The sequence below is a fragment of the Sparus aurata genome, chromosome 6 (genome assembly GCF_900880675.1).
Source record: "Sparus aurata chromosome 6, fSpaAur1.1, whole genome shotgun sequence".
Lineage (NCBI taxonomy): Eukaryota > Metazoa > Chordata > Actinopteri > Spariformes > Sparidae > Sparus > Sparus aurata.
Genome location: NC_044192.1, coordinates 32396677 through 32423615, shown reverse-complemented (window position 1 = coordinate 32423615; position 26939 = coordinate 32396677). Strand labels below are relative to the sequence as shown.

The 26939-nt window shown below is 42.1% G+C and overlaps 1 protein-coding gene across 2 annotated transcripts in view; it reads right to left on the bottom strand.

Annotated features, from left to right (window-relative positions):
• cntn4 (contactin 4) overlaps positions 1-26939 on the bottom strand; it is a 172343-nt gene that overhangs the window by 14605 nt on the left and 130799 nt on the right. For both annotated transcript variants that reach the window (XM_030420977.1, XM_030420976.1), the window contains exon 12: positions 10761-10888. In XM_030420977.1, coding sequence (XP_030276837.1) covers positions 10761-10888 — 128 coding nt within the window. The remainder of the gene's footprint in view (positions 1-10760; positions 10889-26939) is intronic.

Sequence of the window (26939 nt, the reverse complement as noted above, 5' to 3'; positions counted from 1 at the left end):
TATCAGGCCAGAATGCTATCAGCTGGTAGGTTTTGTCATAAACACAATGAAAGTGTGTGTGAGAGGCCCACTCCTCTATGGCTGGGGCTAAATGGTGAACGATGGCGGTGCGGTGGAAATGTCGAACGTAACACACAGGGGGTATTCGAGGGTCTGTCAACTCTGTTTCTAAAGGCCGGCTACCCATTGTAGACCAATTCAGGGAGGAAAAAGAAGAACCGAAAACTGAAATGATAGCAAACAAAGTGTCAGCGCTGTTTTGCGGTGGTTTTCACTGCGAGAGAGTTACTCCAAACGATGTGAGGGGAAGGAAATAGGAGCAAACAAAAGGCTCAGGAAGGATCTGCAGGGAAATACAGTCAAAAATATTTCCTTCCCCATCCCTTCAACACGGAAACATACCGCACAGATTTATTTCCTTCACTATTTCTTCCCCACCATGACCTCCTCTCCTTGTTGTGTGCGTCGCCCGGTCTCTCCCGGCCTCCAGGGACTCACTGGGACAATGATGGTGGGAATATGCTCCCTTATTACCCTCCTCTGTCATCGTATGTGACAGATTACGGACAACCAAGGTTGGTTACACAACCACACACTGGGCTCTTGAGCATAATTTGATTGATTTCTATCGTGTATAATGCCTTGTTACCTACTACCGCCGTAAATGGGAGGATGGTAAGCTGCTCACTTAGCGGGGTCAATCTGAGACAAGACAGAGAGCACCTCAACGCGCTGAGACCGACAGACTGAGCAGCAACTCAAGAAGTGCAGCTGAGGTGGGTCAAAGCACTGCTGACATGTTTCAGTTTGTACATAAGAGGGAGGAAACGTCAGCGTCTCTTCATTGTCACCAATAAGTGACAAGAAACTAATTAAACACCAACCATAAATAAATATATTCCCACTACATTTTTTTTTGCAAGGGTTACGTATACAAGGTGTGATTTCTCCAATATTAATTCAATAGGCCATGAATTCCACTTGTCTTGTACCGGACCAGTGTTTGATTCAAGAGAATTTTTTAAAAACCTTGTCAGTAAATTGGCTCTATCGGATCATTTTGAACCGATTTACTTCATGACTGATGAAATAAACCTGTCCACAAAAACAACATTAAAACAACAACATCATTAAATAGGATTTTACATCATGGGAATATTTTAAAAAATCTTTTCAAAACACATTTTTGTCATGTTTTGACCAAGTTCTGATTTTGTTGCTGACAAGACTTTGAGTCTACATGTTTAATATGACAGAATTGATCTCTTGTCAGTGTCTTTCAAAACACTCTTCTGACCTCGTATCATCGAGGCCTGGTTAGGTTTAACGACTAAAACTAATTTGGTAAGATAAACAGAGAAAAACACAACGCAGTACTACACAAAATGATAAAATATGATATCTTGCCCTAGAAAATGATATGATACGATGCGATACATACAATATGGTGCAATATGTTATGATGCAATATGACGCGATGCGATATTATACAAAACAATATGATGTGATGTAACATAATGTAAACAACGCAATGGATACGCTGCAAAACAATTTAATATGAAATGATACAAAACAATATGATATGATGCAATATGACGCAAAACAACACAATGCAACAGATGTGATACTGCATGACACAAATCTATACAATACAATGTGATATAATATGATATGATACGACTTAACTGTCAGTTTACCCTGGAACTCATTCTGGAGCACATGCTCCTAAATGTACAAAGCACTTAAAAGGGTCGTGACCATCATCACATAATATCCTCAAGGTTCAGATCTTAGTTAGCAGCACGCCGATTTTGGTTGAGCAACAAGATTGACTAATGTATAAAATAATTCTAAAATGGTGAGACTTTAAAACGACGTTTCGGACGAAAGAAGTCTTTCAGAAAATTGGAGCGGTCAGAAGAGATACTGATAGCAAGTCTGAGCATGCTGTTGCTCTGAGTTGCTTGACTGGTTGGCCAATAATTGGGCGATGATTCCATAAATTAGCTTTAATTTCACAGATATGCATTTGGTTCCAAAATATCAGAATTTCTTTTCCAAGATGCTTTGCTGTGAGAATTGGGACAATAAAGTGTAAATGTAGTTGCATTTCTATAGTGTTTTATCAGTCTACAGACCACTCAAAGCACTTTACAACACGTATCACATTCACACACTGATAGCAGAGGCTGCAAACTGCTCATCAGGAACAATTTGGAGTTCAGAATCCTGCTTAACGATACTTCGACATGCAGCTGTGGGAGCCAGCGACGTTCCGATTACTAAACGACCCGCTCTACCTCCTGAGCTACAGCCGCCCACAGACAGAGATAGTGACAGCGTTCAATTAGTTCACTTTGAAACAAATGATTCCAGTGAAATACTTGCCTAACCTGGGGAAACAGCTGAACAAGGAAAATGTTATAATTTAACTCGAGCAGAAACTACCATCGTGACTGCAAGAGATCGTATCAGGAACACATAAACATACTTGATCTTAAACGTTTAAACACAGCCATAGTGAGAGTCTCCATGAGTGCTGCGTTCAAGCCAAGTGGCATTCAAGTGTACAACATAAAAATAAGAGATTTAAAAAAACAAAAAGCAATGTAAGGTCTGTGAGAGCTTTTTAAGCTGAGGACCCCCGACTCTGCTTAATGATTAAAAGAATGTGAAACCGATGAATATTTTATAATTCAAGCAACAACACAGCTGCTGGAGTGCTAACCTTAAACAGCAACAACAATCGCAGCGCTACATGCCACTGTAAGGCAAACGAGCGGAAGGAGGTGTGGGAGCCAAAACAGATGACTTACTGACACTGGTTCACAGTGGGAACGCTCACAGAAGCTGTGTAACAATAACATATGGTTGGGTAGAAAACAGAGCGAGCTAACGGTTACCAAATGACTCCCCGCTCCTCTCCGAGGCGCACTGACATGCCTCACATGGCCAGTTCCACCAGTCTTCCCACGAACAGCGGCCATCATGAATTACGCTCCCTCCCACGGAGAATCCCTCCCCACTTTGATGGTCTGAAGCTGTAATGTGAAAGCGTATATTCTCTCCCTGGTGTGTATATATACACACACACACACACACACACTTTTTTTTTTTGCACAAGGTGAGTGATGTGAGCTTGAATAATGCAAAAAGGAGGTTGTTGAAGGGCCGCGGGTCACGTGATGTGGGGATTTGAAAACAAATTTAGCAGAACAAAACCTCAGCCTCACCCTCAAAATCGGATTCACGCAGATGATCCCGAGACATGCAGGTTCAGGAAAAACACAAATATGTAAAGAAAAAGGTTTTTTTCACAGGCTGGCCCTTTCTATAAAGGCTGCGCAATATACGATGATGCACGTCGGGCTCAGGTACATGCCATCTATTTGAAAATGGAAATCACTGTAACGGCGTGCATCTTATTCCATATAGCCGAACACGAATCCTTTCAGGACCCAGTCTCTCGGGTCATTATGGGACAAAACTGTTGTGACCGTTATAAAAAGAGATCATTCCACTCTCATTTTCTCCTCTCCTCGCTTTTCAAATTAACAAACCGAGAAGAACACTTTCATCAGCACAGACGCAGACTCCTCCTGCACGTTTGTCTGAATCCAGAGCAGAAAACAAAGGTCTCTCAAGGACGGACTTCAATTGCAGGGAAACCTTTTATACATCTCTCAACAGATACATACAAGATTCTCCGAATGCTGCATTTGTAGGCTGTGCGTTTTCACATCTGTAGCAACCTGCTGGTAATCGCTGACAGATGGCTGCTCATTATTTTTCTATATGGCTGTCAGGAGTAACATGTCGCATTTATTTCACATAGCTGCTGCCAGTCAACACGGACCGGGGACCTCCCAGAGTTTAGAATAAAACTGGGATGATTTCAGGTCTATTATTTCTATTCAGCTTGACACAGGGGCAGAATGAAATGTCATCGGGTGCTTTATTGTCTACCTTATATCTCCAAAATGTAAAAAAAAAATGACAAAAGCTTTGACCAGTCGGCTGAGCTAAGTCTTAACAATTTATGTAACTGTCCAACAATCCAACGTGAGAAAAGCAATGTGAGAAAGCATACCAGTGGCACTGTGAGGCTGTCTAAACCCAAAAGCATGCAAACAATGACAATTCTAATATACTGCCTTTTAGCTGGTATGATGTGCACATTCTTGCTTTAGCTTGTTAACATGCTTACATTTGCCGATATGGAATAAGATGCACGCTGATGCACGCTGTTACAGTGATTTCCATTTTCAAATAGATGGTATGTACCTGAGCCCGGCATGCATAATCTTATATTGCGCTGCCTTTATAGAAAGCGCCAGTCAGTGAAAAACTAAACACAAAGAACGAAACACAAAGCAGGGCAGAGGTTGATGGGAATGGTAGTAAAACCGAATTACTGGGTAAGTCCGACTATGATCGGATTTTTAAGATGCATGTATACACCTTAGTCTGACTAACCGGATCTGATTTCTCATAGTCGGATTAAAACACCTAGATTATTCGAATGATAGTTGCATTATTGCATATGTTCTATCAGATCGGATCGGATTTTGCGTTCTGCGCAGGCTCGAAATTTATTTCCTGGGGCTGTGAGCCGGAAGTAGAAGGATGGCGGCGGCGGCATCTTTCCTCCGAAACAACCGCAAGCAAGAGCGCCATTGTGCATCTAGTTTGTGTAATTATCATGTACAACATATGCGAAATGTGCAAAGATGTAGCTTTGTCTCGCTCTTCGTACGCCATCTTTCTCGAACGCCGAGGCAGAGTTTGTTGTTGCTGGTGACGTAAAGAGGTCAGCCGGAGGTGGCTCTGTTACCACTAGTTGAAATGGGTACAGCGCCACCTAGTGTACAGGGGTATGACATGCTCCGGCCAATAATTCAATTTTCTCACCGCCATGTATACTCGGATAATTGCAGTTGTCTGATTAAGTAGCATAGTCGAACTATGGCTGTAATCTGACCAAGCTGTGCATGTAAACGTACTGCATGTCGCGCGGAGATCTGTTCAGTAGTTTTTGTATAATCCTGCTGACAAACCAACCAACTAATCAACAAACGGACAGCAAAACATAAAACATAACCTCCTTGGCAGAAGGTAAACATCCGCTGTTTCATGGCCGCTTCATTCACAATGAAAGCTTATGGAAAAAATTCCCATTTGGCCCCTGGGCATCACGGGATGTAATTACACAGTTTGGCCACTACATAAAATTGGTCTCAAAGCCTGGTGCCCTTCCTGGAGTCCCACATTCACTGCGTAACAGAACGTGTGTCCAAAAATGTCTGATACTGCCATGCATTGAGCTGTCAGATGTTAGCATGGCTTAAGTGTCAAGTATCTTAAATGCAAGTGGAAATACAAAGATCATAACACGATACAGCACTGGTCTCATTCCAAGAACATCAATTACCAAGTTTTTTTCCTGCCCCCTCTACCTCTTAAACAGCATGATCTTCACCCAGGAGACCAGGTGCAAAACCAAAACATCAAAGATCTTTTCCCTAACCCTACCATGTAGTTTTTGAGCCAGAGCCTCATCAAACTGCAACTGTTCCCCAACATCAACCATGTGTTAGAAAGGCTTCTGGTGCTTTGTGCTCCCCACACAGATGCTCAAAAGTACCTTGTGGGTGTCAGACGCCGAGGGGCGTGACAAAGAAGCACTGGTATTTGTCAACCCGGGGAAACCAGAGAACGTGTGGTACAATAACCACTTACTTCGTTTTTACTTACAAACACCTCCAAAGCAAATTGTTGCAGTGAGGTGTCACAAGATAAATTGCCTGCAGGTTTTGCAGAGGCAGGCAGAAGTGAACACAGTGTGATCTCAGAAGTTTTGACTTCACTGACCATCTGTAATGATCAGAGGCAACCCTAATTGCAACGGCTCATCTCCAGTGTAATCAAAATTCAGGGAGCACATCTATAATCAAGTGCAATTAATCTGCTAATATCCCCCCAGTGTTGGAATAATGGGGACATTAACAGCGCTCATCTGTTGTGACTGCTCCTCTGCGGCTGTTTGCTAGGTGGCTTATTCACAGCGGGACACACCAAATGCTTTTTGACAGGTATTTTTCAGCATTCATATCACCAAAGTCAATCTGAATAAACTACTGTCATCTCCCATAAGGGCTGCTCCCGCAACACAAATTTCCCCCTGCTAAACAGGTCTCCGATCCTCAATGAAATAGCGCATGTAAATTACCCCATCCCATTTTCCAAACAATATCGATTGTGACAGAAAGGCACGCGATCATATACAGGAACATTTGTACATCGGCTGCAGAAAACAGATTTAACATATGATGATGGAAGGGAAGCGGGCGAGAGAGGGTGTCAAATAAAACCCACACTCCCCTTCAGAAGAATAATAAGTGGATGAAGGCGCCGTCTATTTATGCTGAGAAGACATACGCGGGTGTGTTGCCTTACAGCTTGATTGGAAAATCACATATGGGCCATCAACCTGAACCTACAGCGCGAGCGGCAGGTTCCCCCCACCCGCACACACTGATTGGCTGGGGGGGTTCTGTACCATTTTCATTTCGCAGTGTGAGATAAACGGGTAGAAAAAGGAGAGCGCAGAGTGTGACTGGCAGAGTGAAGCGATGCCGTGCTTTTCATTATGCCTTGAAGTCGAGCTCTGTGCTTAAAATTTCACAGCAATTAGCACGATCACGTGCCAAAATACAAAACGCACGGACATTTTACACCGGTAATTTCTTTTCACTTCGATTGTGCAAAGGTTACCGATTACTTCAGAACAGGCAGAGTCGTCAACGAGGAGGCGGACTGAGGCATCAGCATAAATCAGCAGCAAGGTGCACTCTAAGCTCTCCCGCATCCTTGACTGCTGCTGACTTTCAGGCATTCATAATACATGAAACCTGTCTTTTATAATTCAACAGAAAAAGGAAACATGCCTTGATAGTGATTTACAGAAGCGTGAGCTGGTCTACAGTTTTTAAAAATTCCATTATGATATTATGTGACGTGCCTTCTGGTAAAAAGGAAATTGCTGCAGATACAGACCAGGACACTCCACTTGCTGTTACACACACACTGCACTATTGGCATTAATCAAAAGCACTCAATTAATGTGCCTCTAGAAACTGACTGATTTTTTAGCAGATTTCTGTGCTGTTGACACTGCATTTGGAAGGATTTTACAGATGGCTAACTTGTAGAAGAAAGACAATTAAATGGATTTAAGCTTTGAGCAAAAATCATAAACCACAGTGGAAGAAGGAGAATGCTCTGCCTCCGAGACAGAAAAATGATTCAACTTGAGAGAGGGGTGAAAAAACATACAGCGCTTCTGAGCATACATTCTGGGGAATTGGAAGGATTTTGGCACCACTTCATTACTTTATTAACAGGTGAAAGGTCTCTCAAACGCCAACACAAGCAGTGTGCGCCGCTTGTTTACATGAGTCTCTGGTATTGTCCCTGGTAAATAAATGTTCTGAGTGAATTTTCCGAGCACATCATTGCACATGCAGTTTGATTTAACATCTCTAAAAAAAACGCTGCTTGTCGCCAAAACTGATGAAATGCGAAGGCAACTGCCTGATTTGTCTAAAAGATCAAATGTGACTATATATTGCAGTATACATACGAAACCTCCTGAAATACGAGGCATCAACTTTTCTCCCTAAGGCCAATATTGGCCACTGAAGATCAATAATTCTATAAATCTACACAAGCCAAGGTAGAGGAAATAACAGTGTCACGAATGAATTGAGCGGCTTCCGTGAGAAGGGGGTCGTACAGAGGGTATAGTTCACCGAATATGTCAGCAGATTCCCAAGAAAACTGGAGGAGGTGAGAGCGCTCTCCCCTGTGGACAGGAAAACAGCACAAAGCCACGCGACGCGCATCGATTTAGACCCAGCTCGCATTCATTTTAAAAGAAGGCAAGGCGCATCTCATACACAAAGGCAATCCACAATGATTTACATAATGCATTAAGACATAAAAACACAGAAAGTGGAGAACATAAAAACACTAAAATGCAAATTGAAAGAAAAGGAAGCATTTTAAAGGTAATCAAAATGTTAAGAACAAAATATAACTACAGAATACTATATATGGGATCGTTCGTGATGGGGTGCAATCAAAGGAAGTTCAAAACACATAAAGGTTTGTAACACAGATTTAAAGGTGGTCAAAATTGTTGCAGGTCTATCATCCACTGAAAGTTTTGTTGCAGCTCCGGTGCACAGCAACGTAAATGCTGCTCCTCCATATTTTGTTTGCACTCGGGGAACAGTTAGCAGCCCTCTGCCCGATGACCTGAGAGGCTGAGAGAGTTCTTATGAGACAGTCGAAGGAGTATTTTGGTCCTAAGAAACTGAGCGATTTATAGACGAGCAGCAGTAACTTAAACCCCCTCACTTAAACACGAAAATACAATGCAGGGACCTGATAACTGTTGTGTTGTGTTCATTTTTCCTGATCTTGTGGGTGAGTCAAGAGAGAAAACCATTATAGCAATCTCACAAGCTGGAAATCAAAGAGTAGTTCAGTGGTTCAGCCTGGACATGAATCCTCTGATTCCTGCTTGTTTTTGTTTTTTAAGATTGTAGGATGCAGACTACTGCCTTGGTTTTGTTTGAATAAACTTACAGCCTTCCTTTGTTAGTGCTAAAGACAGTTATCTCAGTTTTGTCAGAAAAAAGCTGGAAAAAGGCACATCCAATTATTCATTTGGCCATTCCTCTACAGAGAGCCTCTCTGTGACTGTGGCTGCTTTGTGATGGAGCAATGTAAATTTAGATGTTGACAGTATAAATCCAAAAATTGATGTCATTTTTTCATATATCACGGCCTAATGGAAGCATGTTAATGTTCAATAGAAGATGTCCAAGGATTGACTCCTGGGGAACACCGCACATCATGTTGGGCAGCTCAGATGCATTGCTTCATAACAAAACACACTGGCACAAAAATCTCTAAAAAGAGACGAATCCAAGCACTTCTTCTAATCCTTCGGTTGGGAACACTTCTTGTTGTTGTGTTTATAACACATATCTATAACTGTGGTGGCGCGTGACTATGTAATTTTCGCGGGAACTCCTCTGTCTTGCAGCATCAGCTGTCAAACTCAGCCGGTGGGGGTTGCCTGGATGCTTGTCCGTTCCGCAATGGACAAGCATCCAGTGGAATTCTAGAGGAAGAGCTGAGAACTTGACGTGAATTTTCCAGTAAATCAGTTTTTAATGAATATCACAGAAAACCTTAATCAGAGCTGTCTCAGTACCGAGGTGACGCTGATATAAGTTATCATTTGAGGTTATTAACAAAGTTTGACATTGGTCTGTACTGTAGTTGGTAATGACAGATGTGTCTAGATTACTTGCTTTCAGGAGAGGCTTGATGACTGCAATTTACAAGACTTCAGTGAAATGACCTGATGACAGATTGAGTTTTTCTTTTACAGCAGATGTTGGCAAACTCAGTGCAAATTATCAGTGGAAAGAGTTTAGATATCATTATTCAAATTGCTGCTGATAATGTTTGAGAAAAAGTATTCCCTCGACCTTTTAATTTATGAATAGTAAATTTTTGTCTTGAAATATGTCTAAGCGAATCAACATATTCGTTTGTCTCCATCTGTGCTGCCATTCCATTTTCTCGGTCATTATTTGTTTTTCTCAGTTTTGTCAGTTCAATGCCGTAGGAGTCCATTTACAAAGGACAAAGACAGCACAGGCAATCCAGAGATAGCTTTCATGAAAAGGGCACCAGTAGTCTAAATCATGTACCTCTTGTAAGGGGTAATATACAAGAAGAAAATGTGTTAATATTTGAAATCACATTATTTTTCTCATACTCTCCATTGCTGAAGCACCTCTATTCACAATCTGTCTGAATGCTCTGTTTTAGTTTCAGTCAGCTCACAAAAAAAGACCATTTTACATTGTTTGGTCAGCTCTTGCAGGCCTCAGCAGGCACCGCCCACCACGTTTCTGCACAAGCTCTGCAACCACGAAGGTGATGGGGGCGTGGCTAGGGTGGTGAATGTATAGTTGTGACATCACAACCTTACAGAAGTCCTAACGGCTCGTTTGAAGGCACAGTTTCTGAATGCGGGCTGTTTGTAGTATTTTCTAATCGAAATGACAATAAATCTCACTTTCTATAATATAGGACCTTAGTGTGTGTCCTGAATTGTGGGTGGGCCCATTCAAAAACTGAGCGAATCCAAATGTGTCTAAAATAGGAAAGAAGTTCCTTCTCCATGTTGTGAGGTATGATAAGTCACAGAAGCAGAGCAGAAACCAAGCCCAGCCCAGATGATCTACCAACACCAGCCCTGTTTCACACAACATATCCTCTGACAGTACCGGAGGCAGCGAGCCAGTGAGCTGAACGTTTCCAACACCTCTGCAAACAGACATAGCAACCGAGGTGTGTCTGTCCCTCCACTGATGACAGCACAGAGAAAATGCCCTGCTGCTCATAATTTATCAAACGACGGAGGGAGTGAAGTGGTTGGGATGCTTCACAAATCGCTGTCCTTCTTCTCCATGTTGGTCATGTTTTATGTATGAAATTGAATACTCCAGGTCAGGTTTTCAACGAGCAGAATTGAAATATCAAGCAGCTCTACGTGCTGTCAGAGTGAAAAACATGCATCTGAAAAAGTGTCCAGTACTTTATTGGTCAGGGTCCCTACTGAGTGAAGTACAAACGGCGCAGTGATGAAATGGAAAAAAGGGAAGAGGTAATACCTTTAACTGTGATGCTTCCTGTGCTGCTTGCCACGCCAAACTGGTTTCTTGCCACACAGGTGTAGAGCCCTGCATCAGATTTGGTTGCATTCCATATCCGAAGGTTGCCGTTGCCCAGAATGGTGACCCTGTGGTTAAAAAAAAGAAAGATAAAGAAGCAGATTTAATGCCTGTAACTTTTCCCACTCGGAGTCTCTCAATCAAAGCAATGAAAATATAACATGTAGTGTAGTTTGATTACGAGAGGAGTCATGGGAGTTGTTGTCTTAAATGTTAAAAAACCCCATCGCTGATGAAAATATATTTTCTGACGTGAGTTCCTGACTAGTAAACGTTTGCATTTTCGATTCGCTTTGCATTTGGTCACTCTCTGGTGAAATGCTCAATTAAAGTAAAATTACAACTTTCTCTCGATTCGAACATTTTTGCAAACATTTGGGATAATAGAAGAAAACAAACACTCAACAAAATATACAACAAAGGGCTACTCATTTAAAGCCAATTTAATGCAGAAATGTTACATTTTATCTACAAAACCTCTGTAGCATCAGCTTGTACTATTAGCAACAAATGCTGCCATGCACATATTGTACATTTTAAGCGTGTGTCATAGGGTTAACACAGCAGCAAAGATAAGTGACTAACACAGCACAGAACATTTCTCTCTGTCTCTAATTAAGTTCTGGCTCTTGCATATGACAGCGATGAGAAATAGGATTGTATTTTCGGGGGGTGATTAATTCAGCCCATGACTTCCAGACATGCAGGACAACAGCGGCTTCATGCCCTTTATACAATGGCCACTAGTGCTTCAAAAAAGGTCAAAAGGCCTTAACGAAACTTGACATTTACTAAATAACAAGCAAAAATGGAAATAGCGCCCTTGAAAGCAAGGTACTGTGGGAAATCAAGGGTGGACCGACTCATCAAAGCACGCTGAATTTAAATTTTCTGAAATGCTCTGCTGAATCTGCAAACTGTAAATATGAACCGGCGTCAGCTCGATCCTGAGGGGGGTAAAATGATGTGTGGCCGCAAAATGACTCTGTTCACCTATTAAGAAAGAGTCAAAGGAGTCAGAGCAAACAGACCCACCCACTGTCAGACAGCAGTGAGGGTTTTAGATTTAAGTACACTGTGGACTTAAATACAATGGGCACAGGGGATTTTTTGAGACACAGACAGAGGCACATGCATCATTCTACTTATGTGAGGAAGATGAATAAACACTTCGCGCTGCAACAGTTGCGATTGTTCTATTACCCTTAGCTGTGAAACTGCAACATGTAACATGAAAGAGTTTGCACAAAGACAAATACCCACAGAGAAGAGAGTTTACGGCCCACAACATTGTTATGATTCACTCTCACGGCTCCAATCATCCTTGTTGCAATATATCCATATGTATTGATCCCGAATGTCTGAAATGGTTTCAATGATCATTTTTTCAAAAGAAACAATACAACAGTACCACCAGCGCCTTCTCATGGAAGCTAAAACATGTTTTTCTCAGGAGCCGGTAGAGACCAAGGCAGAGCAACAAGGAATACAGGACATCCAGAAACTCAAATGCAACTGAATGATAAAGGTGCTCTGTGTCGGCTGGATGTGTACATAACCAACTGTTATTACAGTTACAGTTAAATGAGCTGTATTTAGTTTTTTCAGAATACATTCAAATTCAGAATTTGAATATTTACATTATCAGTGAGGTTGTACTACAAAATCAGAAATATAATTTTTTTCCATAACTGAATAAACAGAACACAGTTTGAAGCTAGAGCGATGGCAGGGTCCGCCACATATAGACAAAGTCCTTAAAGTCAGTTTGTTTATTCAGTCAGGAAAACAAATCAGTAAATGAACTGTTCTGTTTAAATTCTGGTTGACGTGTCTTTTGTAAAACAGTGTCGGATTGCCCATTTCACAGCTGTGATAAGATTGAAACCCCTTCAGACTAAAGGTGAACTGTGAAGCAAGGACAGCGAACCTGAAAAGTAAAGTCTCCTGGCTGAAAACCGAAAACATCAAGCGGAAAGTTGTCATTCCGGTGTAAGTTTGATCCATGTTCTAACACACCGTGACACCGAGTAGGACCCCCCCCGTGAGATAAAGTCTGCAGAGCGCTAGCTCACGTAGCTTTAGCATCCTCAGAAACGACCGCACGACAACAATACACTACAGTAAATGGATCCAGCTGAACCGCCACCAAAAAGCCACAAATGATGCTCAGAACAGCACTAAACTTCAGCAACAGTACAAATAGGGCCTCAGCACATAGTCTGGGTTATCTAACCTCCGCTAGCTGAGCTGGATTTCTATTGTAAAGCTAAAAACAGATTTCAACTCTCCTCCATCAGTCGAGGAAGTCCCAACACGACGATCACCGAGTGCGGTTAGAAATGCTCAATTCCGTTCTTTTCCCTGTCTGCTCTCGATAATAACTGTTATGTTATAAACTGGCAGGTAAGACATACATGAACTTGGATTGCTTTTTCATGGAGATGCATAATCATGCATTTTCATCCATGAGCCGCGGAATTCTACTGCACTCGGTAATCGACTTGTCGGGACTTCCCGTCAACAGGAAGCTGCTGCAGAAGAGTGGTAAATTTTGTCAGCTTTTCAGTAGAAATCCAGCTAAGCTAGTGGAGTTTTAATGCCCCGGACTATGTGCTGAGACCCTATTTGTACTGTTGTTGAAGTTTGGTGCTGTTCTGAGCATTATTTGTGGCTTTTTGGTGGCGGTTTATAGTTGGATCCATTTACTGCAGTGTATTGTTGTCGTGCGGTCGTTTCTGAGGTTGATAAAACTCCGTAAATTAGTGGTCTGCTAACTTGATCTCTCGAGAGGGAGTCTAACACAGTTTCACGGTGTGTTAGACCATGGATTAAACTTACACCGGAATATCCCTTTAATGATAGCCACTTTGGTGTTTCAGAAACATCTTTACAAACATGTTTCATATTTTCACAATAACTTTACTAGAAAGTGAAAGTAATATCACGATTTACATCCCTTCAGCTGAGAGATTATTGGCTATTCCCTTTACCCTACTGCTCGCACTGTGAGGCACTAATTAAAACATTATGTTCCTACCTTATTGAAGTACTAACTTCATGACAGCTTTAATTAAAAGATCAGCAGGACTAAAATTCAAAGTAACAGAGTCTGTGTATCAGCACACTACAGCTGTCTGATGGCACTCAAATCGGCTTAAACATATTCCTCCGCTGCTTTTGATGGACTCAAAACAGCCATTTGACAGTTGAAGATAATTGATGATGCAGCCTGAGCCGAAACAGAGAGGAGAGTAACAGCCATGGTAAAAGTCCAAGTGACACATGACACGGAACAGTTCATCAGCTTCCAGTGCTGATATGTGAGCAGCCTGTTTTCTTGTTTGCACCAGTGATGCGTTAAACTGGATGTACTTGTGAAACGTGGCTGATACGCTGTGACAGAGTGTGAGATTCCCCCCCTGCTTCACTGTCTACATTGGGTCTTTTTCAAGTGTTGGGGGATGATAAGAAAGTGCAGAGATGGTTGGTGTAAGGGAATATAAAAAACCACATGGTACTGCTGAGTGGAGACTTCTTGGTTCATATCAGGCCAAGAGAAAAGTGCTGAATGCGACGCAGCCAACAGTGGCCATCAGTTACATAAGGGGCATATCGCTGTGGGGGATGGCCCGCAGTTAATGACATCAAAGCCTGAGGCCGATAAATTTGAAGAAAATGGCCCATTAAATGGTACCAGAGTCCTACAACTGACCATAACCCTGAGCAGAGTAAGCATAATTAAAACAACTGCTATACATTAATTACATTTCAATAATGGCGCTCTGTGTGTATAGCCAAGTTTCTTGTCTACAGGGAACGGTGAATTTAAGGTAATAATTCTGCATTACAGTGAGGTTTTACAGCCCAGTCGCCAGGATAAAATGCAACATTAGATGCAGTTAACATTTCTGCAAACCACAGATATGTTCACATCTGTGCACGTCATAGGCCATGTTCCATACCGACACTTCAACAAAACGTCTCATATCACGTTCCTATGTTAAATGACGTATTAAAGGGGAAATTCTGTAAATTTTAAAAGCCCCGGTAGTATTTTCATGTGATTACAAGTGTGCATGATTCATACTTACCGAAAATTGGGGAATTGGTAGAGAAGACTGCCTCAGCTGGCAGCTGCAACACAGCTGCAATGGCTGTATCTTAATCCTTTGGGGCAACTCTGTCTGTCAAAATTGAGCTTATGGAAGGTTTTCAAAGTGCTTTTTTTCCCTGCCACTTAACAGCTAAGGTTGTTATTTTAGGTGTCTGTTCATCTTGGTTAGGGTTGTCCAAAGTGGGGCCACAGTTGGTCCGTAATGAGTTTCCACTTTGTGCACCAGATGTTTCAAAATAAATATTAATCTAAATAAACATTAATACAAATAGCTGTTTATGCTGTATTATTTTTGATGAAAAATGCTCTTTAAATATGTAGAATCCGTAATCATTAATCATTTTTAATAAACATGGTAAGTGGCACTGAGCAGGAAGTCATGCATATAAGGGTACAGTTTCAGTTTTGGTCCTAAAAGGGAAAAAGTTTGGGCTCCTCTGCTTTAGGTGAACTCCAGACTCCTCTCTTCAACCCTGTAACTCATGTTTCAGACCGCGACTTCTCCGCGAACTTCTCCTTTGAGACTTGCTAACAAAACAGATCTTATTATTCAACAAAAAGGTCTCTCTCTGTAGGAATCATTTCCATGATGTTGTCAGACAGAATAGGACTTTTAATGGTGGTAACTTTGACGGTCACACTTGCCCTAAAGGAATACACTGCAGTCGTTGCAGTCGTGTTGCAGCTGCCTGCAGAGGCGATCTATGTGACTCATTCCAAAAAATTATATGATTCATTGTTTGGGTGTGTAAACGATTCAGGTTTAGAAACACTGGCGTATGCCTTCAATGACGTGACTTTCATATCGGGAGTTGCAGGGGACGATGGTGGAGTTGTAGGTCAAAGGGCTCCCAAGCCAGTGGCCACGGATCGAAATTGCGTTTCAACATTTGTAAGTGTGACACCCCTGAATACTCCTGCTCTGGGCGGGACCTCAATGTTTGTGGTGACAAAATCCAAATATTTTCGACAGGAAGTTGGGACATCATCTTTTCCCAACCCCCGTGAGTGTTAACCTAACCAGTGCAAAGCAAACAGCTTTGACACAGGATAAAATTGAAAATGGAATCCAAAGAAGCATACAATTACAACATAAAGGAATTCAAAGTCTCAACATATCCATCCATGACTCGCAGAAACTTACACAGACTGGGTTGATCTATTATGTGCGAGCAATCACAGTGGAGAGAAAAACAACTCTGAACTAGATAAAGCTGTGACCCAATTCAACTTAACCAGCACAAGGCTCACAGCAATACCTCAACATAACTAAATACCTGCTGTGTATTTCGCGCCGTATACCCACAATCCCCTTGTCCCCAGGGACAAAATAGCTATCATGCGACTTGTGCACCATGCATCTTGTAAGAGGAGGCTCTGCAGAGAGTGGGCAATTGTTGCAGCATGTGGGCACAATGGCTCTTATAGAGAGTTAAATCCTCAGCAGCCCTCCTGTGGAGCCAAGTCTGTTCTCAGACACTCACAGCATCGTCTACCTTTTTTTTTTTTTTTTTTTTTTTTTTTTTTTTACGCTTTATATGAAGACTGAGGGCACTTTCCTTTCACCGACGTTACAGAAAGAGGAGCAGACCGGCTGTCTGCACAAGTGTTAAGCATTTCAGTCTCAACCTAATGGAAGATGAGGCGGAAAAGGGCAAATACAGTAGAAGCCAGTCAAGGCGGTGGTGAATAAGAGATGGAGGCTTACTATTAACAGTTTTGCTCCTGTCTTCCTTCTTCGCTGCGGCGGCCCAGACAGCATGTCTGTGGGATGCGCCCATTATGTGAAGAGACGTTTCCCACCTCCATCCCAAGAGAAGCCAGCGGAGGGGCAGGTATCAATAATTCACATGTGAGATGAACACAAGTGCCACTCCTTTCATCCCTGCCTCACACAGGTTTAATGGACACAGCAATAATTCTCCCCAAAAGGAGGCGATTATTTTGAACAAGGAGAGATGGCCAAATGCACTCGTGTAGTCCCAAAAAACACAGGTGTGTATTTTGGGCGAGATCAAGCCTCCGAGGACAGGGGCTGTACAGTGTTGATCCTCCCTGCTTCTGTGACAAGATGAAAGAGACAAATAACATCTGTCACACAGCAGCTATCACGGGCACTGTGAAGTGGAAATCGCAGGAAAGAGCCGGGTCCAAAGTAAAAAGCCTGCTTTTTGTTATTTCCTTACATTCTCTTTGAGACGCTGTTAACAGATGCAGACGTTGCCTTTTTGTAAGATCCCCCCCCCCCCCCCCCCCCGCAATCAAAAAGGCACTTGAAAGCCTTGTTTTGATGTTTCATTCAGACATATTTTGTCTTTGATCTGTTTGATAAATTCTACATTGTGAGAGGGAAACTGTCACAATCCAAATAATGAGTCGCAAAAAAAAAGGCAGGAAAATTGTGCGTTGAAAGCGGCGGCTTTGAACAGGGTGTGGGCCCGGTACGCGGAGCGAGTTTCTGACGGCAGCAGCAGGGACCCCCGCGCTCAAATAGTGGAAATCGTGCGAGCTCTCCTTTCTGCATTCGCACGCTAACTAGCTAATGCCGTCGAAGAAACAGGGGCGCACTCATAAAAATTCTGCATACAAACAAAATGCCTAATCACAGATTAGATTCTGATTCGAGAGTCTCAAACAGCGCCGTTCATGAATACTTAGTGACTCTGAGAAGCCATGGCTGATTGGTAGCATGACTGCAGGGTGGAGGCCTGCATCCGACTCTACTTAATTAACAGGGTAAATAAAACAGGCTTGTGAAAATAGGGGTTAAGATTCTATCAGTGGAATTACTCAGCCATGAGACCACAGGAAGAGAGACCGTCACAGGCTTACGGTGATTTCACCATATAATTAGTCTCAGCTCGGGCCTTCTATACACAGAGATTATTGCCTCAGTGCACACACGGCTCGCTCAACTCAACCACCACAGCAGCCATTCACTTCCCAATACCAGTCAACTAAATGGAAAAAGTAAGTGTGTACAAAGTACTGCAGGGGATGTGTTTGATATTGTGTTTGCCAGCCGCGGAAAGCTCACAGATAAGGTTGAGGTGTGTCTGTGTTACTATTTTCCAACCCACATTGACCATCATCGACCTACCTGCAGGTTATGTTTCTAATCATAATTGTATCAAAACGTCAGTGTTGCTAACAGCGCCGGAGGCGAGAGGCTGTGACGCGGGGAAAAGAGGCGAGGTCACCACATCCTCTGAGCTGGGGACAAGGGGCGGGACCTAACTTCAGGTGTTGATCTATGGTCTTGAGTGCTTTAAAAACCCTGAAGTGTACAGGGGGGAGGGGCTGTCTGAGATAAATTGAAAGGCTGTCTCTCCTCAGGTTCCCCACAGTGTGCTGTGCTGGAGAGAAACGGCCTTGTCAGCGGCATAAATCAAGCCCAGCTGTGCTCGGTAGACCCAGGATGCAAAAACCTGCCGAGTGCGATGCAACTGTGGTACGACTTCTCAAATATCTGCTTCATGCAGCATCGTGACTAAAGAAACTCTCTTTTTCTTTTGAAGTTGACAACATCAAGGTTAACGGTCAATTACAGATTACAAAGCAGGTATGCTCTTGATTTTTCTGTTGTCAACAAAGTGATTGCTCCACTCCGCTGAAACAGGGACACCTGGGCATTTAATTTTGACAATTCTCCGATATCGGTGTAATTGATATTGATTTCTGCTGGACTCAGACTTTGTACCAATGACTCTCCCCTTGTCACATGGATCATGAGCTGCAGCAGAAGTGCAGAGCATTACGACACGGCCCTATAAAAGGAGACAAGTAATGCCGAGGTGATCTGAGATGTAAGGCCGTACCAAACGAAATCTAAAAGAGTCAACTAAACTAATCCTAGGTGGCCCTGAGGGTCAAAACACAACAACATTTCCCTTTCTGTCAAAAAACAATAGCTGTTTGATGAGTGTTGGGATGGGCAGAAAGGAGGGCCAGAACTGCTGCTCTGTTCTTCAGAGATGGCCAGCTCTGGAGGAGACGGTCGGGCCAGAACCAAAACTTTTGGAGGAAAAACACTCCCAGCCTTATCGGATTCTGCTCTGATCCAGAGACGGTTTACCGAGATGAGAGCTCAGAGATTACTTTTGGGATTAAAAAGTGGATTTATCTTCACTCCTGTTTGTCAACCTGACTGCAGCAGCGATCTGCCAAACTGACCTCCACTGTTGGGTGTGAACGTAATGTGGACAACTGAACAGAGCTTGAGGGGAAATGTACTTTCCTTCATGAATGCAACATTACAAAGAGGAGAAGGCAAAAAGAAGAGAATGAACCGAGGTTAACCCGAACACAGCAGGAACAAACACAAATGGTTCTGTGGTCAGACTTGCACAAGTAGGTGGTCATGCACTACCAGCAACCACAGGCACAAATGTTTAGCATGAGGTAATGTTCTAAAGTTTCATACTAGCTATATTCCGTCACGCCACATAAAAAACACCCTGACTTTGAGTAAATGTGTGGATTTCTCTGCGTTTGAACATTGTTGGAACCATTTAGGATAACACAAATACACAACTCAACAACACAGATAACAAAGGTGAAGTTGTTATTAGGCATTTTAATGCAAAAAAATATAAATAAATCACATATTATATCTCTTTTAAGTACAAAACACCTATCTGCATCACCTGAAATCTCTTTAATAGTGCCATTGAGGTGCCAGGAAAAAAACAGGAACATAGTGGTCCAAAAGTATAACTACAGAGATGACTGCAGTAGCATAAAACTGTATGAGACAGTGTATGACCAGATCATTTTCTCTTACATCTGACTAATGTCTTGTTGCTGTCTGAGTAACCAATGTGACGAATCGATTACGCCATGGATACTTTTGGGCTTCATTTTTGGAGCTTTGAATCTGTGAACAAGATGACAGGTGAAAAAAAAAAAAAAAAAAAAAAAAGAAATAATGAAAAAAAAAGAAAGCTGGAGCTGTTGCTTTAAATGTACCTGTGAGTCAGTGCTTAGACTGATCACATCACGAAAAATGCCTGGTAGCCAAAAAGGGAGCACAAATCCCTCCCTCAGTGTTAGAAGTTATTAGGGTGCTCGATTACAGTTTACCCCACCAGTCTTTGAGCCGCACAAAAGCACTGTACCTTGCAGACAATTACCATCAATCAGGTAGAAAATGCCCGTCTGACAGGGATCTTTTGGAGGCGTCAATCAGAGCTCAACAACAATATAAGTGCCTTTGCGGCCACTGTTGCAGGGGGCTCGTGCTTCAAAGCGGAGCGCATTATTAAGAATGACTGACACAAAATAAGCACTCATTCTCAAAGTCTTGACAAAAGAAAGCTTTTCTTCCCCTTTTCGGCTACATTAGCAGAGGAGTAAGTTGCAGGCAATACTTGAAATGACTTTCCTTTTGGTTCGCTGTGTATTGACACTTGTCTCCAGGGCACCGGCTAGCATTAAAGCTTCTTTGGCAATATTGTTGCTTTATAAAAACACGGCCAGGGGACAGGAGAGGTGCTCTGCGACACACGTATTAATCCCTTACTCTATGAAATGTACACTACCGCTACTGCTTCCAGGTCCCTCGTCTCAAAGACAATGGGCTTTTTGAATGGATTTTCAGTTAGATGCCTGAAATAAGGTGTAAGGTTAACGCAGGTTTACTAGAATTACCATTTTTTTTTCTCTAGAACATAAAAAATGTCAGGAATCATTTTTTAAGCACTGAGGAGTTTTAAAAAAGGCAGTCGTTATCGCTAAATCATGCATATATCATACATGGAGAGTCACCTACAAAGGCTGACTTCGGTTGCAAGTTATAGCTGTAACTTCCCAACTTGTTGACTGCAACATTTTAAGTGAAGTGTGACTGTGCTCATTTACAGCCTAACTTTAACTTTTTACTTCCTGATTGCATTTACACTTCCAACGTCGTTAAATGATGACTATTTGTGAAGATGATCTTGCTCGACAAACTATGTATCAACTATGTTTGCAACAGAGTTCATTTTCTGCAATAATCCAAAATCCATCTGAAAAATCCATCAGCCTCAGTGCTACAAAAAAGAGTCATCCCTGCCCCGCTCTGCTGTACTTCTGCACTGCACTATTATAGTAACAATAATAGGTACAGTTTGTCATACCAGTTGAATGCTGGACAGTCCACTCCAGGAAGTGGTCGCTTGATTTATTTTCTAGTAACAACGAAAGTTTAGCCTTGATTTTCATAATGCTGATGTGCAACACATGTTGGTATCTGGTCTCACCTCCCCAATAAAGGGAGAAGTGCTCAGAGTCACATAATGTCCCCAGGTATAAAAATACTGTCAACTTGTTATCAATGCCTATAATGAAAAAATAACAATAAAAACTCTGTTTGTCACCAACTCTCTCTCTCTCTCACTCACACACACACACACACACACACACACACACAATCTACCGTCAGAGGAGCCTCGGTGCAAATGCTGTGTAAACGTGTGCTTTTTTTTACGGGAAGGTGTCTTAATGAAGCAGGCTGAGTGAGAATGTCTTAATTCCCGCCTGTGGAACATGATGCGATTGTGTTGGTAATTGCATTGCGAGGCCAGGGAGTCTATCGGCCCGGGCCGCTGAGAGGTTTGTGTGTGTACTTCCAGAGGATTCCTTTAATCACAAATTGCTCTCCAGGTCTATTCCCCTTCCAGAGATATTCATCTCTTCTCGTGTGCTGAGGTATCCCTCCAGGAATAAAGAGCACACACGTGTTCCACAGGAAATTGTCAGAGGAACCAAGATGGATTACTCATGCTGCGCTGGCGGATTCTCACTTTGAAAAATGATATCAGCCACAGTCTTCCAGATAAAAATAATCCCGGCGAGCAGTACATGGGATGCAGACGGGTAAACGGGTTCTGACCTAATCTCGGCAAACATCTCAGAATTCACTTTATCTCTGGCCTGAGATTTATTTGAGTTTAGTCAGTCAGCAGCAGATTTTATTTTATTTTTTTCACTAAAGCATGTTTTACAATACCCCCTCCTTTTCCAGAAAAAGGAAAAAACTGCTAATACTGCAAATGTAGCCTATAGTTGGGCTGATTAATGATTGAGGAGATGGGAGGGGAGCATGATGTGAAGCCTTAATGATTTAAAGGATATACCCTGTCTGAATGTGATGCAGTGGGGTGTATGAGGCATGAATATATTGACGGTCGGCAAATTGATCCACTAATCATTTTGATCGTCTCTAAATACAACAACAAAACTGCTCAATGCCGATGAGCATGACTGACGATGGAGTCTGTCCATCAGGGAAGCGTCCGTCATCATGCTACATCACCCTGACCACAAGTCTCAGAGGGATCGTGTTGAATTGTTAAGCTTAAAATTTCAGTTTGGCTATAAATATATCACAAAGCCTGCTCTGTATCTGTCTTCCCTGCTCGCTTTTTCTCTCTTCTTATGCTGTGCATGTGGAGACAGAGTGGAGGAGTAGTCATACATTATATAGTCAACAATTCTCAGTGGTTCAGTAAAACCTCAGTGGGCAGAGTCAAAGACCCATCAGTTTTCTGGCTAACTTTAGAACACTGCTGACAACTTGGCGGTGTTGTGCCTACTTTTAGCAAACTTTATAGATCATGTTGGCAGCTGTTTCCAAGTGTTAGTGTAATGTATTTGAAAAAGCTAATGTGTCGCCGAGCTAAGACTGCAGGGGTGATGTAATTTTGTCGGCCGACCCCGAAGTTAGCATAGCCACCGTTCCCTTCAACAAAAAGCCTGTAGCATTTTTTTCATCGGCCCTTGGCTTACTGTAAAATATAAGCTCGTGGCAGACACAAGATTGTTATATTGAAGTCTCATTTATGCTCATTGTTAATACACAAACGGACGGAGTCTTCCGTATCCGTAAGCTTTCAAAAAACATGCAAGAAATAGGGACGAAATGAATGCAGATATTTACAGAACAATGGAGCAGTAACTCAAGCTGTGTAGCCAAAGTTTCAAGCGAGACACGACCACGGGACAAGAGGCAGAGCTTTATGGGGAATCTCGGAAGAGATAGGACAGTGGCGAAGGAAAAGTGGAGGTCTGTTGGACTTTGAGGGGTACACTTTAGTGGATGCATTGCTTAACGTTCATGCGAACGTGAAAGACGCATAAAGTATGTAGGTGGTTATTTCAAATGAACAGACTGATCTATTTCCGTTTGTAAAGGAAGCATAAATGAGCCTTAAGCGTTTTGTTCAGCAAGCTAATCCTCACAAATAAACATCACTTTAATCATTTTTGATGCTTAAATGCGATTGCAAGAAATAAAAATGGTCACATGACGTCACCACATGTAGCTTCCTACTACAAAATACAATGCACATGTTACTATGAAGTTCGAATTAGTTTTCAGTTTCACCTTTGAAGATGTACAAGTGAGTAGATGAGTTTTTTTTTTTTTTTTATATTTTGTATTCTGTTGGACAGCAGGTTAAAATAGACTAAGCACGTGTTGACCACAGACCTTATTTCAGGCATCCAACACTTAGAAATGAGGGAACCAAAGGTGCAAAAATGCTTTTTCACATCCAAGTTTTAGGACTCCTTCCTACAGCAATATATAGTCAACACTGGCTATTCACTGCCTCTTCTGCTACAACTGTCAAGCTTTCAGTTCTTGTGCGATTTATCTTTGGAAATTCTTTTGTGGGCAGACATTATCAGCTGCAGTTAGCTAGCTACCTCGGCCCATAGCTCTACGGTTTTGTTGGAAATGTCTCTGGGTTGACTTGATGGACATGATAATATCCTCTTCAGCAAACAGGTCCCACATCCCCAACAACAGATGATCCATGCAGAAGACAAATAAATTAAGAAAAGGTATTGTTCTTATTTTGCAGTGGAGAACTTCTTAGTAGTTTGTAGCTGCTTTAGGTCAAGGAAGTTTGAACTACTTTATAAAGAGTTAGCTAATTTTGGTTTATATATGGTTTCCAACCATGGGGGCTGTGCCCCTCCAGAGTGTCACAAGGTTAATCTGATGGCAGATGAGATGAGATGAGATGATAAATGGGCGAGGAAAGAAATACTGGAGTCTTAGCCGACTGCACGTATCTAAGTCTAATCAGCTTTGTTAAATAAAAGCATGAAAGAAGTTTAAAGGGAACAAAAACTCATACTCACATTTGAAAAGTGTATTATGACTAACTATGTACCTCAACAACCTGCTTTTTTTTACAGGGGTCAAAAGTCTCAAAGGATGGAAATCACTGGTTCAAGTACAGGTTCCTCAAAATTATACTTACTTATTTACTTATGGTACCTGAGTAAAAGTTAGGCTTCTAATGTAAATTCTAAGCTAGTTAGTTGGACATACTAATGTTGGATGAGGATGAACACAATGTTTGGCCTGATCCACCAGACTTTTTGGTCTGGCGTACGGTCCTCTGAGCCTGATTACACAAACAGCCCAAGTATGAGTGGTTAGAACGATGGTTGTCAACCTTTTTGGGGGGACAGTGCCCACCTATCCATTATCCAGGACCCTAACTGCCCCCTTCAAATAAAATGATGGCTAATTGTCTTGCCTGAATATTAATGTTGATTATTATTCTTTGTTATATCATTAATTCAGTTCAAAATAACAGATGTGTTTGAACTGGACAGTTGGAACATCATTATCATCAGTTACCCAGGGAGCAAAAAAGCTGTGTGAATAAAAATTACATTCATGAGTGTTGAACAAATGCAACAATTAGAATTTAGACGTTAAACTTTAATTAGGTTTCATATTAATTAAAAACAGCAATCCATCAGAAATACCAACCAAGAAGCATTCTTGGCAACAATAAAAAAAACAACAAAAAAACAAGACATGTATGATATCTAATTTGTCTTAAAATTTGAAGGAAATAAGCTAAATTGCTTGTAAGGTTAGGGTCGACTTGTTGACAGAGAGCGCTTGGTTGTTCCCTGTCCGTTTCTTCATTGCAGCTTGCAGAGAAGTTTCAGCTGTAGTGTGCCTAAGGCCATCAAGTCAAAGCAATTGTGGTAGTCTACTTGGACTGAACGTGCAGCCCCTTGCCGAGTCCCTGCTCAACGAGGTATTTTTGTTAAGATATGTTCAGAAAACAAGATGAAGAAGCCTGATTTTCTCCCAGAGAGCCGGGTGAAGCTGGGCATATTTGACCCACACGATGCCCCAGCCAGAGGGGGGAAGAGTAGCCAGATATTCATGACTTGAAAAAAAAGCTGTTTTAGAATGCTCCAGAGAAAAGTTGCCATGGTGTAAACTCCGCCATATCAACTGGAAACAAGCCAACTGATGGCAGTACTGTGACACAGTTTAACATGTAGCTGTTACAGTCCATTTCTGGATGATAGGTGCTAAGTTACTTCACAGGAAGTCAGACTACATTCGTAACTATGGCGATAACAAGGTGTTCACAGTTAATCTACTGGAAGATCAATGCATTGACAAAGTAAATGCAATGTTGGTTAAATTCCACCCTCTCATGACATCCCATAACTCTAAACCCTCTTGGACTTCTCAGAATCATAGCTGTCTTAACAAACAGAATCTTCCAAGTTACATGAACATACAATTACATGGTATTGTAATGTATCAGATGTACATATAAAATGCAATGTATTTGCTGCAAATACATGGCCTAGAAAATACACATTTTCATGATTAGGGTTCGCGCTCATATCGGATTGGAGGACCTCACAATCTTTTCCTCGTCAACCTACTATTAGATACGTCTCAGATACACTGTAAGCAAATGCCTATAATCCACACTTACTGGACCACACTGCACACTGTGAAGATCATGGACCGCTTGTCCATCAATCCAAAATGTGCCTGATGATCACAGCATGTCGAACACATCGGGTAGTTCCCCCCTGCTTCATGCCACAGATATATCAGAACAGTGATTCATTTTCATCTCCAGAGAGGTGCCTCGGGGAGCTAATGGTCGAGGCTTGGACACACAGCATGAAAAAAAGAACAGGAGGAGGCAGAAGAAAAGCCAGCATTATGAAGCCTCGCAGTCTTAATAAAATATAATGATGCCACTATAAGTCATCTGGGATGGCCACTTAGCCTGCAGTATCCGTCATTCACGTTCAAATTAGTCTTCTTGCATATAACTTACCAGGTAAACTACCCTGCTGACCTCCAACATCACGAATGTCAGTCATTACTGACTTGAACGACTTGTATGTTATAATAACATGATTTCACTGCAAATGTGTCAAATATGTCAGCCCCTGAGCTACAACTATGATGCCCTACCTACCCCTCTAGTGTCAGTTTTTCACATAAAGGGCACCGAGATAATAAAACGTCCGGTTACACTTTCAAAATAAAAGCTTGGCTGTTAGTCACAAACACTACTTGATTAGGTTTAGGCACAAAATGTTACAATACCTAATCAAGCCAGCCATTGACATGACCTCCCGTCCAAAGGAAAAGTTCAACTCTGTCCACTGAGACCCAAACAAACCAATGAGATCATCTCCACTTCCTAAGCAGCTCTGACTCTGAGACTCTGTTTGGATAAATAAAACATTTAATCTGCTATGTGGATGTGTGTGTGTGTGTGCTAGCAGGCACCTCTGAACAGTATCGGCTGTTGTCTGCAGCTGCCAGGATCAGCACAGCACTAATCCGCAGCTTGCTCCCGTTTTCCGGTGAGAGGAGACCGCACTCCTGGCTTTTTTAAGCTACAGCCGGGGTGGAGAGGTGTAGGGGTGTAGGCAAATACAAAATGAAAAGCACCAGTCAGCTGTCCACGGCAGCCTTGTCAGGTAGTTTCCTCGAGGCAAAGTAATGAAATAAGTCTTTCCGGGCACATAAGCTTTCGGTATTCTGTCCTGGCACGCTGCTAACCTCCACAGAGAGACAGAACTCCACTTCACAAGCAGATGTTCAATTAGAGGCAAATGAGGAAATTAGAGATCTGATGAGAAAAAATGCGAAGTGACATTTAAACATGATAAACAATGTTTTTAATAACTATAACAGCATGCGGGCTGAAAATGAGAAG